The sequence below is a fragment of the Anabrus simplex genome, chromosome 3 (assembly GCF_040414725.1).
Source record: "Anabrus simplex isolate iqAnaSimp1 chromosome 3, ASM4041472v1, whole genome shotgun sequence".
Lineage (NCBI taxonomy): Eukaryota > Metazoa > Arthropoda > Insecta > Orthoptera > Tettigoniidae > Anabrus > Anabrus simplex.
In genome coordinates this window covers 357391678-357405076 of record NC_090267.1, presented here as the reverse complement: position 1 = coordinate 357405076, position 13399 = coordinate 357391678, and the positions used below count along the sequence as shown (strand labels likewise).

The window sequence follows — 13399 nt, the reverse complement described above, 5'->3', positions numbered from 1 at the left end:
AGAGCATATTAAATCACGATATGTGTATGGCTTCTAACAACCGACAGTAGGGAATAGACTCATGACCTTTTTTGGTTCTAGTCAGGCTTAAATATCAGAATTAATTCCTAGTATTCAGTCCTCCAGTCATTCGGAACAAAAATAGAGCTGCGGTTTCTCTCGGTGATATTCTTATTTATATCATGAAGGCATGCATTTTATAGGAGAGGTAAGCCGCTTGTAATATCTGTCTAAATTAACAGGATTCTACAAGTGAACATGGTATGGAGGCTGTAATGGAGCCAGTACCGTCGTCTTTAACGGGTATATGGACTCAATTATTTACAGCGCACTCATAAATACACTCACTTTATTGCGTTCGTCTGACCTCTTCAAGCCATATTAACATTAAGCACTGTTTCCTTGAAGTCGTACAGAACACAATTCAGAGGTAATTAAACGTCAGTAAAACTGCAGTTCACATTATAAGCACTAATCACAGTCGTTATGCATCAGATTGTCAAACGTGTTTTGTGGGGCTTCCGCTAGAGAAGAGCAAGGTATACGTTGAGGAGGCACTCAATATATTTGCGCAGTCGTAGAGTGTCTGCCTCTGGATCCTAACATCATGGGATCTAACCCGGCAGAGGTGGTCCGGTATTTAATGGGGCGGGAAATGTCCGGTCGGTACCGTATATCATACAATGACGATGGCGACGGGTGAGAGATGCGTGACGAACCATTCTATGTTTACCCAACAACTTTCGTAAAATGTAAAACCTCAACATTAGAGCTTCCAATATAATTCTAGTTTCTCTGCCATCTGGAAGAGTAAAACGAAAGATCGACATTGGCAAGCTGAAAACGTAAATGGCGTCGAGTAATAAAAACTCCAAGCAGTAGTTAGTTTTTTTGCTAGTTGCTTTACGTCGCACCGACACAGATAGGTCTTATGGCGACAATGAGACAGGGAAGGGCTAGGAGTTGGAAGGAAACGGCCGTGGCCTTAATTAAGGTACAGCCCAAGCATTTGCCTGGTGTGAAAATGGAAAACCACGGAAAACCATTTTCAGGGCTGCCGACAGTGGGGTTCGAACCTACTATCTCCCGAATACTAGATACTGGCCGCACTTAAGCGACTGCAGCTATCGAGCTCGGTAAGCAGTAGTTAAGTTCATATTATTATTACTTTTACAAGTGAATGGACCATTAAGGATCACGCTACAACTTCATTTCTTTCCGTACGGAGTTTTCTTTGTGTCCAGTACTCCTTCATGCGTTCGCTGGCCTGCTTCCGTTGTTCATCTGTCCAGGCTTTTCCGGTCTTCTTAGTTCTTCCTGCGGCTTGAACACCTTCCAGATTCTTCAGTGTGTTCTTAAACGTATTCCTTTCTAACAGCTGGTCTTCCAAAATGCTTAACCTTTCCATATCCATATTATTATTATTATTATTATTATTCACGACATTGTGCCCAAATAAGGAGCGTAATTTAATTTATTTAGCAGATGAATTTGCTTTATTTTATTCGCAGAATCTCATCTTCTCGCTGTGTTTTTTCTTCCGTCCAGGTAGCAACGGTTCTCATTCTGGGTTTTTCAAAAAACAAATATGTTTTGTTCATCAACGTTCTAAATCTGAGCCTGTCTCATAAAATTCCACCGGTTATTATGATTTCGTGTGTTGTATACAAGGATTCGGTATACAGAAACACAACTTAAATTTATTGCTTCAATTAGTTTTTTTACACAACATGTACATAAATATAACTAAACTTCTCTTGAAGCTGGATGAACTTACACGCGATTAATGATGATATTAACAGTAGACTGAGGGTCTGTTGAAATATACACTTATACACATGAGAGTTCTATATACACACGAATCTATCTTTAGGAGATATTCTGTCAAATAAAGGGGAGTTCAAGATAGTCGAAAACTATCTGCCTTGTAGAATTATTAGTGTAACTTGCAAGGAAAGTTCGCACTAACAGAATGCTAGTAATTGCCGTAGGCTTGTCAGGAACTGACATAAATATTCACAATTAGTATAATACTAATGTTGATGTCGGAGCATAAGTGAGGACTGGGGGATGAGTAGTATAATGGCATCGGGGCTCGACGTGGCTACAGGAAGCGGGAGATGAGGCAGTGCCAGAGGTGAAACCTCACAACCAGAATTCAGTCCACCTGCTCGATACACATGTTTAAGAGCGATAGCCTCCATGTTCGACTTTCAGTGTAATCTGGCGTTGGACACTGGGGAGTTCTGGGAAGTAGCGGACTGCTGCTCCTTTTATAGCGCTGGCTGACGTCACAAGCAAGCGCCCTGCAGTCACCTCGTAGAGTCTGGAAAGATACGGTCTGCGGCGTGTTGCGGAGCTATCAGGCGCAGAGCTGAGATGGCGAAGGACACACAACATCGTGGAAGGTCTTTTTCAGTTTCGATTATCCAATTACTCTTGACTTTTAGTCAGGAGTCATAATTTAATATCCTTTTAGTAAGTCTTTCAACGTTCATTCTTTGAATATGGCCATTAAAATTTCAGTCTTGTAATAGTGTTTGATATTTTGTCATAATGCTGATATAATTCAGGAGACCTTCGTTTTATACTCCTCCTATGAATGCTGGGCCAAAGATTTTCCTAAGGTTTTCCGTTCTTATTTTTCGAAAGTTGTAGATCTGCCTGCAATTCTGATGCGTATAATGCTTCAGGCTTAATTACAGAGTTATAGTGTTCTTCTTCTCCTTCTTCGTATTAGTATTATTATTTATTATTATTATTATTATTATTATTATTATTATTATTATTATTATTATTATTATTATTATTGTCCGACTCGTTGTCTGAAGGGTCAGCGTACTGGCCTTCGGTTCAGTGGGTCCCGGGTTCGATTCCCGGCCGGGTCGGGGATTTTAACCTTAATTGGTTAATTCCAATGGCCCGGGGGCTGGGTGTTCGTGCTGTCCCCACCATCCCTGCAACTCACACACCACACATAACACTATCCTCCACCACAATAACACGCAGTTACCTACAAATGGCAGATGCCGCCCACCCTCATCGGAGGGTCTGCCTTACAAGGGCTGCACTCGGCTAGAAATAGCCACACGAAATTATTATTATTATTATTATTATTATTATTATTATTATTATTATTATTATTATTATTATTTATATATCAAAAGAGTTTACTAAATAATAGCTTTGGCAAATCCGTCCGTCCTTTCTATTGGACCTATTTGCTTCATTTCAGTTGTATTCTCTTTGAAATTATCTGCCAGTGAATCATGAGACAATGATAGGTGTCTAAGTTCAGCCATCTTTGAGTAATAATAAAATCAAGTCTTTAATGATCACTCCAATAATTGTAGGCGAAGGCTTACCCTGACGCGCAATGCATTCTGTATTTAGCGAGTTGCTATGTGACTAGCACTTTAATTAATATTCTGATTTATTGAGATTTTTATCCTTAGTGATGTAATTGCATGCAGCCATGTTTGATTACTATCTGTGAAGCCAGAGAGTATACGCTTCCTCTGATGATGGAAGAATACTATTCTCTACTAGATACTCTTTGATTATCCGATTTTCCCCAGCTTCTGACTATAATCAACGGATGGCAAAACGATCCTAATAACTTACATGCTGGTAAGAAAAACAGTTTACGCACGTACAGAGGGGAAGATATCAATTCGACTAGCCTTCTGTATAACCATTAATAAAGCGCAGGGACAAACACTTGAAAAAGTGGGTATCTACTTAACCGACTTACTGCGACGGTGAGAGTTAATGGCGACTTTTCAGACATCTTTGTGCTGGACTACGACAAGGTTGCATTCTTTCCCCCCCCCCCCCCCTCCTATTTAATGTATACAGTGAGTATATCGTCCCTGTTCTGCCAAAACGCAAATGTTACAATGCTCTTCCTATCCATTATTTCCCTTAAGACTGGTCACGCCTTCCAGCCACATATTGATATGCGGTCCATCAGAACAATTTTCGTTGAGTTCATTTTCCTATGCGCGTGTGTAAAGGAAAATGAACCTTAAATACATCACACTCTAGGAGTGCGTAAATGTCATGCAAACATACATTCCTTCAGTATGGTACAGTAAGGTTCATTTTCCTTTACACACTCACATATGAAAATGAACTCAACGGAAAATGTTCTGATGGACCGAATATCAATATGTGGCTGGAAGGCGTGACCAGTCTTAAGGGAAATAATGGATAGGAAGAGCATTATAACATTCGCCGTTTTGGCAGAACAGGGACGATATTATGAGCGAGATTCTCGAGGACTGGAGTGACGGCATCACACTTGGTGGCAGGAAAATTAACAATCGCAGATATGCGGATGACACTGTGATTATTGCAACAGATGATCATGAACTAGAAGCCATCATGCGGAGGTTAGACGAACGAAGCAGAAAATATGGTCTTGAAATCAACAATAAAAAGACCAAAGTGATGATGATTGTAGACCGTTTTAATAACAACAGACGTGCCATAACAAGAATTACGGATTATGAGGTTGTCAGTCGCTTCGAGTATCTAGGATCTATTGTCACAAATACTGGAGACTGTGAACCAGAGATCCGCAAGCGCATTGCGATTGCAAGAAATTCAACAGCAAAACTTACTCGCATCTGGGAGGACACCTCCATCACTTCCTAATGCGAACTCTGATCTTCCCCATCGCGACCTACGCAGCAGAAACTTGGACGATGAAGACGGCGGATCGCCGCAGGATTGATGCTCTAGAAATGTGGTGCTATAGGAGATTACTGCGAATACCATGGACAGCACACCGTACTAATTAATCGATCCTGGAACAGCTTGGCATCAGAACAAGACTGTCGACCCTTATCAACCAAAAACAACTCAGATATTTTGGTCATATTGCCAGAAGACAGGTGACAATGGAAATAATTATCATAGAGGGAAAAGTCGAAGACCTAGAGGACGTGCGCCGTTACGATGGATGGACCAGATCAAGATCGTGAGCTTACAGCAAGCAAGTCACCATGCTCAAAGCAGAGACTCCTGGAGAAAGATCACCAAAAGGATTGTCGCGTGATGCCACTACACCCTTACGAAGGGTTGGACTAAGAGAGAGACTTACCCGAACAAGTATTCAGCCACGGCACTATGTTGCACTATCTCGGGCAAGATCATTTGAAAATGTTAAGACCTAGATACGGCCGCATGGTCGAAGCACAGATAATATTGTATGGAAGGAAGTGTTATAAATTATATATATTACTGGTGCTAAATGTTCGTAAAACTGTCGAAATTGGCAGGCAAAATAATATAACTCTGACAGGCATATTAAGACGAGTTATCTGACCTATTTATAAAGAATGCTGTGGAGCAACAAGGGTCCTCAATTTATTATTATCATTATTATTGTCCGACTCGTTGGCTGAACGGTCAGCGAACTGGCCTTCGGTTTAGAGGGTCCCGGGTTCGATTCCCGGCCGGGTCGGGGATTTTAACCTTAATTGGTTAATTCCAATGGCACGGGGGCTGGGTGTATGTGCTGTCTTCATCATCATTTCATCCTCATCACGACGCGCAGGTCACCTACGGGTGTCGAATAGAAAGACCTGCATCTGGCGAGCCGAACTTGTCTTCGGACACTCCCGGCACTAAAAGCCATACGCCATTTCATTTCATCATTATTATTGTTATTATTATTATTATTATTATTATTATTATCATTATTATTAGTCCGACTCGTTGGCTGAATGGTCAGCGTACTGACCTTCGGTTCAGAGGGTCCCGGGTTCGATTCCCGGCCGGGTCGGGGATTTTAACCTTCATTGATTAATTCCAATGGCCCGGGGCTGGGTGTTTGTGCTGTCCCCAACATCCCTGCAACTCACACACCACACATAACACTATCCTCCACCACAATAACACGCAGTTACCTACACATGGCAGATGCCGCCCACCCTCATCGGAGGGTCTGCCTTCCAAGGGCTGCACTCGGCTAGAAATAGCCACACGAAATTATTATTATTATTATTATTATTATTATTATTATTATTATTAATATCGGACAGACCCATGGTTTTTCTCTTACTCGGAGGCCTCAAGAATAACATACTGTACGCGCACTTTTTAGTGATAGATTTTTGTACTTTGAGAGGAGCACTGTCGGTTCCGGTAAATATTGCCAACTGAATGGAAATGAAATTTGAATTGAATCGATAATATGATCGATCGATATGAATTTTCTGAACCTTTATTATCTTAACACCAACAACTGTGTCACACACACACAATGTATAATACTATATAATATTTCCCGATGCGAAACGTGTTCCTAGCATGAATTCTATAGTTTGGCTTTGCTGTGTAAACAACAACAGTACGAGTACGTAAAGTGTACGCCAGATGTCGCACAGCGATGATAAGCGATTCTTAGTTTGTGTTTCATAGGTTGCCAATACGAATCTCGAAAGATAACCGAAGTCGACCGATTCAGCACTAGGGTGTAAATCTATCGCTAAAAAGTGCGCAGATAGTAAATATCCTTTCTTAAATCTGGGCCTCGCTAATTCAAGTATGTAAGTATCCTCCATCGGCAAATTAAGGGTTAAAGTAAATTCCATTGCTAGTATGAACAAGTAAAAATAATGGCGGGGAGGTACTCCGAACCAGGAGAATAAGACAATATAAAATTATTAAAATACTGTGTTTTTGAACCGCATTCGATGATGGGGTCAAGTGGTGTCAATAGGGTACCTTTGAGGATGTCGATTCAGCCAAGGAGGATTAAAGAAGTAGAGGGAGACAAAAGCAACGACGGTTAGACTCAATTTTGAATTATTTAACGATAAAAAATATGAGACTAAACGAAACTAGAGCCTATTTACCAATAGACGATTCTGGAGTCACTTAGTTAATTCACAGGGTCTTGCAGACTGAACGCTAAAATTCATGGCAACTATAACGAAGACGTGTGCATAATGGTAACCAACTCATACTACGAACGTAATCGTCTTAATTGTGAACAAATCAATTAAAAACAAATATTATCTTGTCGCAGCGTAGTCTTACTACAAAATAAAAAGTAAAGCTATCTCCATTCAGACCATGGAGTCCTTTAAAGGAGTGGAAAGGCTTCCATTATCCGTTACCTCAGCACTAAGTGGAATAGAGTGGGTAACTCTTTGCCCGGCCACTTTTGTCTTCAGAAACTAAATTGGTACTCATTTTAGGTGTATGATATGAATCCCACACCATGTGCAACTCCGTAAGTCGAAATCTTATTCCTTAGATACTCGTCTTCCTGGAGGGGAGGGGGAATTGAACCCACATCCTTCCGTTGGGCAATGCCACCCCTTGTACTATAATATATATGTTGAAATTAATTGTGGGGTTTTATTTGTCCACTAGTTGGTATTTCTTAATGGATACGGTATCATTTCATCTGTCTCTTAGTACAGGCCTAAGAAAAATTGTAGCTTCCACTGACGTCCCAATCTTGTGTATCGCTGTGACAGTATGGAAGATGCTGAGGAATGAGTAGTGCCCACCAACGCTCAACTTCTACTTCTGAATGTTATGAATTCACAAGCTCATAGGATCGGTTGTGCTGCAATAACACGTTCTGGCCTAACGAAGAAAGCGATGACAAACTCTGTCACTCCCCGCCATACATAGTACGCCTCATTTTGACGCCGTCATCGGTTTATAAGATTTTCCTATTTTATAATCCTCCCGACTCCGGGCTGATGACCTAACAGACAGGTTTTATTTTGTAAAGAAGTGGTTATACATAGGACTGACACTCTATCACTCTGCCTACTTTGGAAAGCCAACTAGTTGTCCGCTAATACCATCGCAACTATTCGTTGTCTTGTCTTTTCACTTGTCTTTGTGACAGAAATGTGATATGTACACGCATGCACAGAAATGATGTCCCGATATTAACAAAGCATGGCATCCCCCCAACTCCTCGTTTAACGCATTGCCGTAGGCAGACCGCCCGCTACAAGACTGTTGTGATTGAAATGAGCACAGTGGTAGATGTACAGCAATACACACACTGTGCCTTCATCACTACCCGTTCACTCCCTTCCCCTCCTTTTCGGTACTGACGCGACCTTCAATACTACTCCTTCACTCCTTCCCGCCCTTTTCAGTACTGGAGTAGGGCAGTGTTTCTTGTTTATGTCGAGACACCATATCTGTGCATGCGTGTGCACATCTCGACAATACAGGATAGACGCTTAACAATACCACAGATGATACATCCTCCAGTGCGCCATTTTCAAAATAAGCAAACAATACAGCATTGTACCTATTAGTAGTATTTCGCCTACGTTTGTGTAATTAGTCATTCAAATCATCCTCTTCATTAGTCTGGATAATTGGGAGTGTGTTGTCATTTGTTTAAAATCATATAAATAATTCATGGTGTCCGACTCATTGTCTGAATGGTCATCGTACTGGCCTTGGGATCAGGGGGTCCCAGGTTCTATTCCCGGCCGGGTCGGGGATTTTAACCTTCATTGGTTAATGCCAATGGCCCGGGGAGTGGGTGTTTGTCCTCTCCCCAACATCCTGCATCTCACACACCACACATAACACTATCCTCCATCACAATAACACGCAGTTACCTACTCATGGCAGATGACGGCCACCCTAATAGGAGGGTCTACCTTACAAGGGCTGCACTCAGCTAGAAATAGCCACACGAAATTATTAATTATTATATTTATGGTAAAAGAGTTAATCTAAATGCACAGTTACAGCATACAAAACCCGTTGTTGATCACGAGGTAGTTACAAATAGATTATCGTTGTTTATACGTTTCAGAATGTTAGATCCATGTTTCGATTATTCATACCGAGACGTTCTTGGTAAGTAATTAGTTCCTTACACCATAAATACTGATGTTAATGTCAGTGATTATCTTGAAATACGTTCATATTTATGCTAGCAATAAACGCCACTGCAATAAAGGAATATTTTAAGTTGCCTATGAAGTATATTAGTTTGGTATCTTAAATCAAAGGCAGCAAGTAGTAGCCTTAATTTTCGCTATTTGCTTTACGTCGCACCGACACATGTAGGTATTATGACAACGATGGGATGAGAATGGCCTAGGAATGGGAAGAAAGCTTTAATAACGGTACGGGAATATTTCTACTTAAGTCAATGATGAGTGATCAGTAGAGCCCGGATTATATGTAGAATAAAAATAAGAAATATGTACATAAATATACAGCTAAAATTGACAAAAACGTAGTTAAATACGAAATAATTAAAAGATGTAACTTAATATCTGAGTTTTATTTGGTGTATTCTTGTATACAGAAAAGGAAACAAGCCCGAAAAAAGTTAAAAGTGCAGACGTTATTCAACCCTTAATTTATTTTCTGTGGTCATCGAATGCCTTCTGTCTGTTAGGGTGTTCTTATATATATAGAAAAAGACCTTTCTCTTCACATGAAGCCACTGGTGCGCATTTCAAATAAGGAATGATAGTAGATGATACGTTCGCATTCTCAGGGAGTTGAACCCAATACGTTCATACTTCTAATTTGTGTCTTTCTCCGTAGTAGCAGCGACTTGTCATTGACCGACCCTTCACACTGTACTAGTACTTCTTAAGGGATGTACAAACCATCAACATAGCTAAGGGATGCGTTCTTTGACAGAATACTTCACGTTAAATTATTAATTAATTTTTTCATATGTTAGAGATGTCTTTTCAATTTATTTCACGTGTTTAATTAAAAAACTTAAATCGAAGTAAAATTAGTGAAAAAAGAATTGATTTTTTTTTCAGATGCGCAATATTCTTCAAAATATTTAAAATATGTAATATTTTTCAAAATATTTATTATGCATCGAAATATGTAAAAATATATAACTTTAAACTCCTGTAATAATGGTCCTTTTAGTGTGATTCGCCGACATTTTAGCTTTTCTTGTAGCTACATATTTATAATCCGGGCTCTATCAGTACAGTAAACAACCTTCAAAATTAGAACATTCGAAAGATTCCTTATCTTGGCTCTTACTGTATGCAGGCAGCAATGAAACGTTCTAAATGGAGCCTACTACATGTTTACTGTGCGAGCACATATCTCAGAATTCATTTTGGCATTATCAAACTCACTAATTAATAATTCAAAATGGTGGCTCCTTGCATGTCGGTGCTCACAGTTTCATTCATAGCTGGGCGATGTAATCTATATCCTAGTGTTCTGCCTTTTTTAATATAAAAGTTTAAAGTTAAAAATACAAAACTAATCAGTTCCAAAATTATGTTTGAAAAAATTAGAATTTTAAGTTTGTGTTAGTTAAATATTGCATATTTTGGTCAATTTTTTTTTTGCATTTAGATAACTTTTTCCAACCAATTATCAACCCTAGGCATATGTCTTTGCTCAGTTTTGTAGACTCTGTCACTAAGAACATGACAGAAGAGCATCATTCTAATACAGCATATAATTTAGAAATTACGAGGGAAATAGAGTTTTGAGAAAATGAGCCCCGCGCGCCGCAGAACTCTAAATATGCCATGCAATGTTTAGCTATTTAAATCATAACTCCTGAACTAGTAGAAATATTTAAATAATTATCTCACGAAAATGAACTAGGGTAATGCGGCTATATTTTCAAAATGATTTTGAAACATCCAATGTGTGTGTTATGCTGTAGTACCAATCCCTTCGTGGAGTTCCACAAAATTAATTTTTGGTACTTTTCCCCTTTCTACGCCTTATTCTTTGTCGTTTCCTTTTGTAATCTTGTATGTCACAATGCTTTTCATATCTGTTATATGAAAGTTGTTCTGATGGACTGCATATCCGTATGGACTGGGAGGCGTGACCAGTCTTAAGGAAAATAATGGATGGGAAGAGTTTTGTGATATACGAGGTTCTGCTTCTTCATCGACGATATAAATTATACCTGTACAATACTATAGAATACCTGGTACTTATATAAATGAATGGATGAATAAAAACCTAAAATGAAACTTACAATAACCTAGAATTTATGTAATATAGTACAGTACATGCTCTGCTCTAGTCATATAGTCAGTAAATAGTCACAAGATAAGCATAATAAGTCATCAAAGTTACAATGAAGAGGTGTTGAGGAAATTCGTCATTATGTTACGTTGCTGGATGTTACAATGTTACATTGTGTCTTTTCAGAGACTTGGAGACCAACGGGATCGTGGACATTCATCCTAACGCCTTCACACCGTTCACGATGCTACAAGACTTGTAAGTTTTTAGCTTCAACGTTAAGATAATGTATACTAGAACTGTTTCTTAATCTATTGGGACAGTGTATGTCTGCTAAAACATTTATATTCATTTGTTACTGCTTCCAGTTTGTCAAATATGAGTATATGTAATACATAGAGTACGTATGGCGGAAGGAGGATTTTAACTAAAGGTAATCAACTGAACAAGAGTTAAGATTTCAGCGGGTGCATGGCAATGTTGAGTTTCGTTGTAGACGCAGGAGAGTTCTAGGTAGCGGCTACATACATTGAAGGCACATACAATGATATTTTACGGACTGAGCTTGTGAACGGTGACTTAAACAGACTCTGAACGCTGAGGAGTCTGTTAGGTTCTTCCACGGCTTTTTCCACACTGGTGGGATAGCGTATGTGGATATAGCTCAGTTTAACGGTAGCATGCCCTTCACGGCGCTAACTGTATTTTACCATAGCTGATTTTTCCTACGTGCTTTACGTCACACCGACACAGACAGGTCTTAATGGCAACGGTGGCATAGGACAAGGCTAGAGCCGGGAAGAAAGCGACCTTGAGTTCAATGAAGCTGCAGCCCCAGCATTTACCTGGTGTACAATCAGGCATCTACGTTGTGGAGGTGGCGCTATCAGGCCGTTAATCCTGGACAACTGCTTCAGAACGTCCATCTCTGTGTGGCAATCTGCTATCCAGTGCACCGCCCTGCATTCCGCCCGTGTGGTGAGCGCTTCCTGAGTGGGACGTCTAGGTGGTGGTGGACGTTACACGCAGGTGGTCTTGGGCATCTGCGCCGGCAGACGGATGGCGTAGGTGATTGACAACCGAGTTCCTCTCTTCCATGCTGTCGACCTTCGACCTACAATAGATAAGAAACGCGGGCAGCCGAGTATCAACGTGGCTGTTCATGAATTTGGCCTGATACCGTCACCTCCACAACACAGGCACGTACGTTCCTTCACAGTCAACTTACGCTCACAGAGGAAATACACAGTTCTTTTATAGCTAGCTGTCCATGGATGATGAAATACAGTAGGCGCCACCATGCTGTGAGAAAGGGCCACCAACCCCGAATAGGAAATTTATCTCAGCATGTATGTATGTATGTATGTATGTATGTATGTATGTATGTATGTTTAGTCATCAGCCCGAAGGCTGGTTGGATCCTCAACAGCTCCGCCATCAGCTGTCATAGATGGCCTAGGCATCACTGAAGAGGCGTACTAGGGAAATGAGGAGTGAGGTAGTTTCCCGTTGCTTTCTTCACTGAGCCAGAAGTTGATATTACATATCAGTCTGCCAAGCCCACTGAAATGCATGCACCAACCGACCCTATGAACAATAGTTTCACACCATTCATAGCAGGGACTGGCTGCATAAGGAATGGCATTACTAGCATCGCTCATACCTCAGTCACTTTCATATTGTCAAAGCCAAGGATGAGACCGAGACAGATCAATGAAAGTAACAAAATTGCTCTAGCCCATACCTGAAGACATAGTGCAGTTCCGAAATGTAAGGCAAGATGGCGCGCAAAGGATGTGCAAGAGGTGTTGCCTAAGTTCAGAGGAGGGTATAGGCCATCGCAAGAGATGTTGCCTACGTTCAGAGTGTACAGTCATATCACAATATGCGGATAACAGAACGATTCTTTAATTATGAAACATAATCTAGGTGTGGTACATTTATTGACTTCGGAAACTAGTATTCTTCTCTCAGTTTCGGATTATGAGAAACTGTGAAGAGAATGTTAGAAGATGATGAAGAGGGCATGCTGTCCTGAGAGATCAGCTTGCTTTGAAGGACTGCATTGTGGCTGATTCAATATAAGTTATTCCCACTCTGGTCCATCCTCGAGGTGGATTTCCTAGGTTACCTACTTCAGCACCAGGTGAATAGCTCGCTGTGTGGGTCATTGATAGAGTATCAGCCTGTAGATTCCTACATAGTGGATTTAAACCCCGTAGATGTCGGGTTTTCTCAGGAAGGAAAAAAATACCATTTGGCACTGGTCGTCGTATGATAACATTTTTTGAAACAACCCTGATGACTCAATCTATGTTTATCCGAAACGTGTGAAACTCAGTAATAAGTCACCTAGTAGAGTTGTGGTTTCCTGTGGTAGAGAAATGGAATGGTCGAAATTGACACACAGGTAGAA

The 13399-nt window shown here is 40.4% G+C and overlaps 1 protein-coding gene across 1 annotated transcript in view; it reads left to right on the top strand.

The window, feature by feature from the left end:
• The window catches only part of rk (rickets), an 824128-nt gene that overhangs the window by 735812 nt on the left and 74917 nt on the right, over positions 1-13399 (top strand). Inside the window, exon 12 of the mRNA XM_067144502.2 lies at positions 11170-11241. Within this exon, the coding sequence (XP_067000603.2) occupies positions 11170-11241 (72 nt within the window). The remainder of the gene's footprint in view (positions 1-11169; positions 11242-13399) is intronic.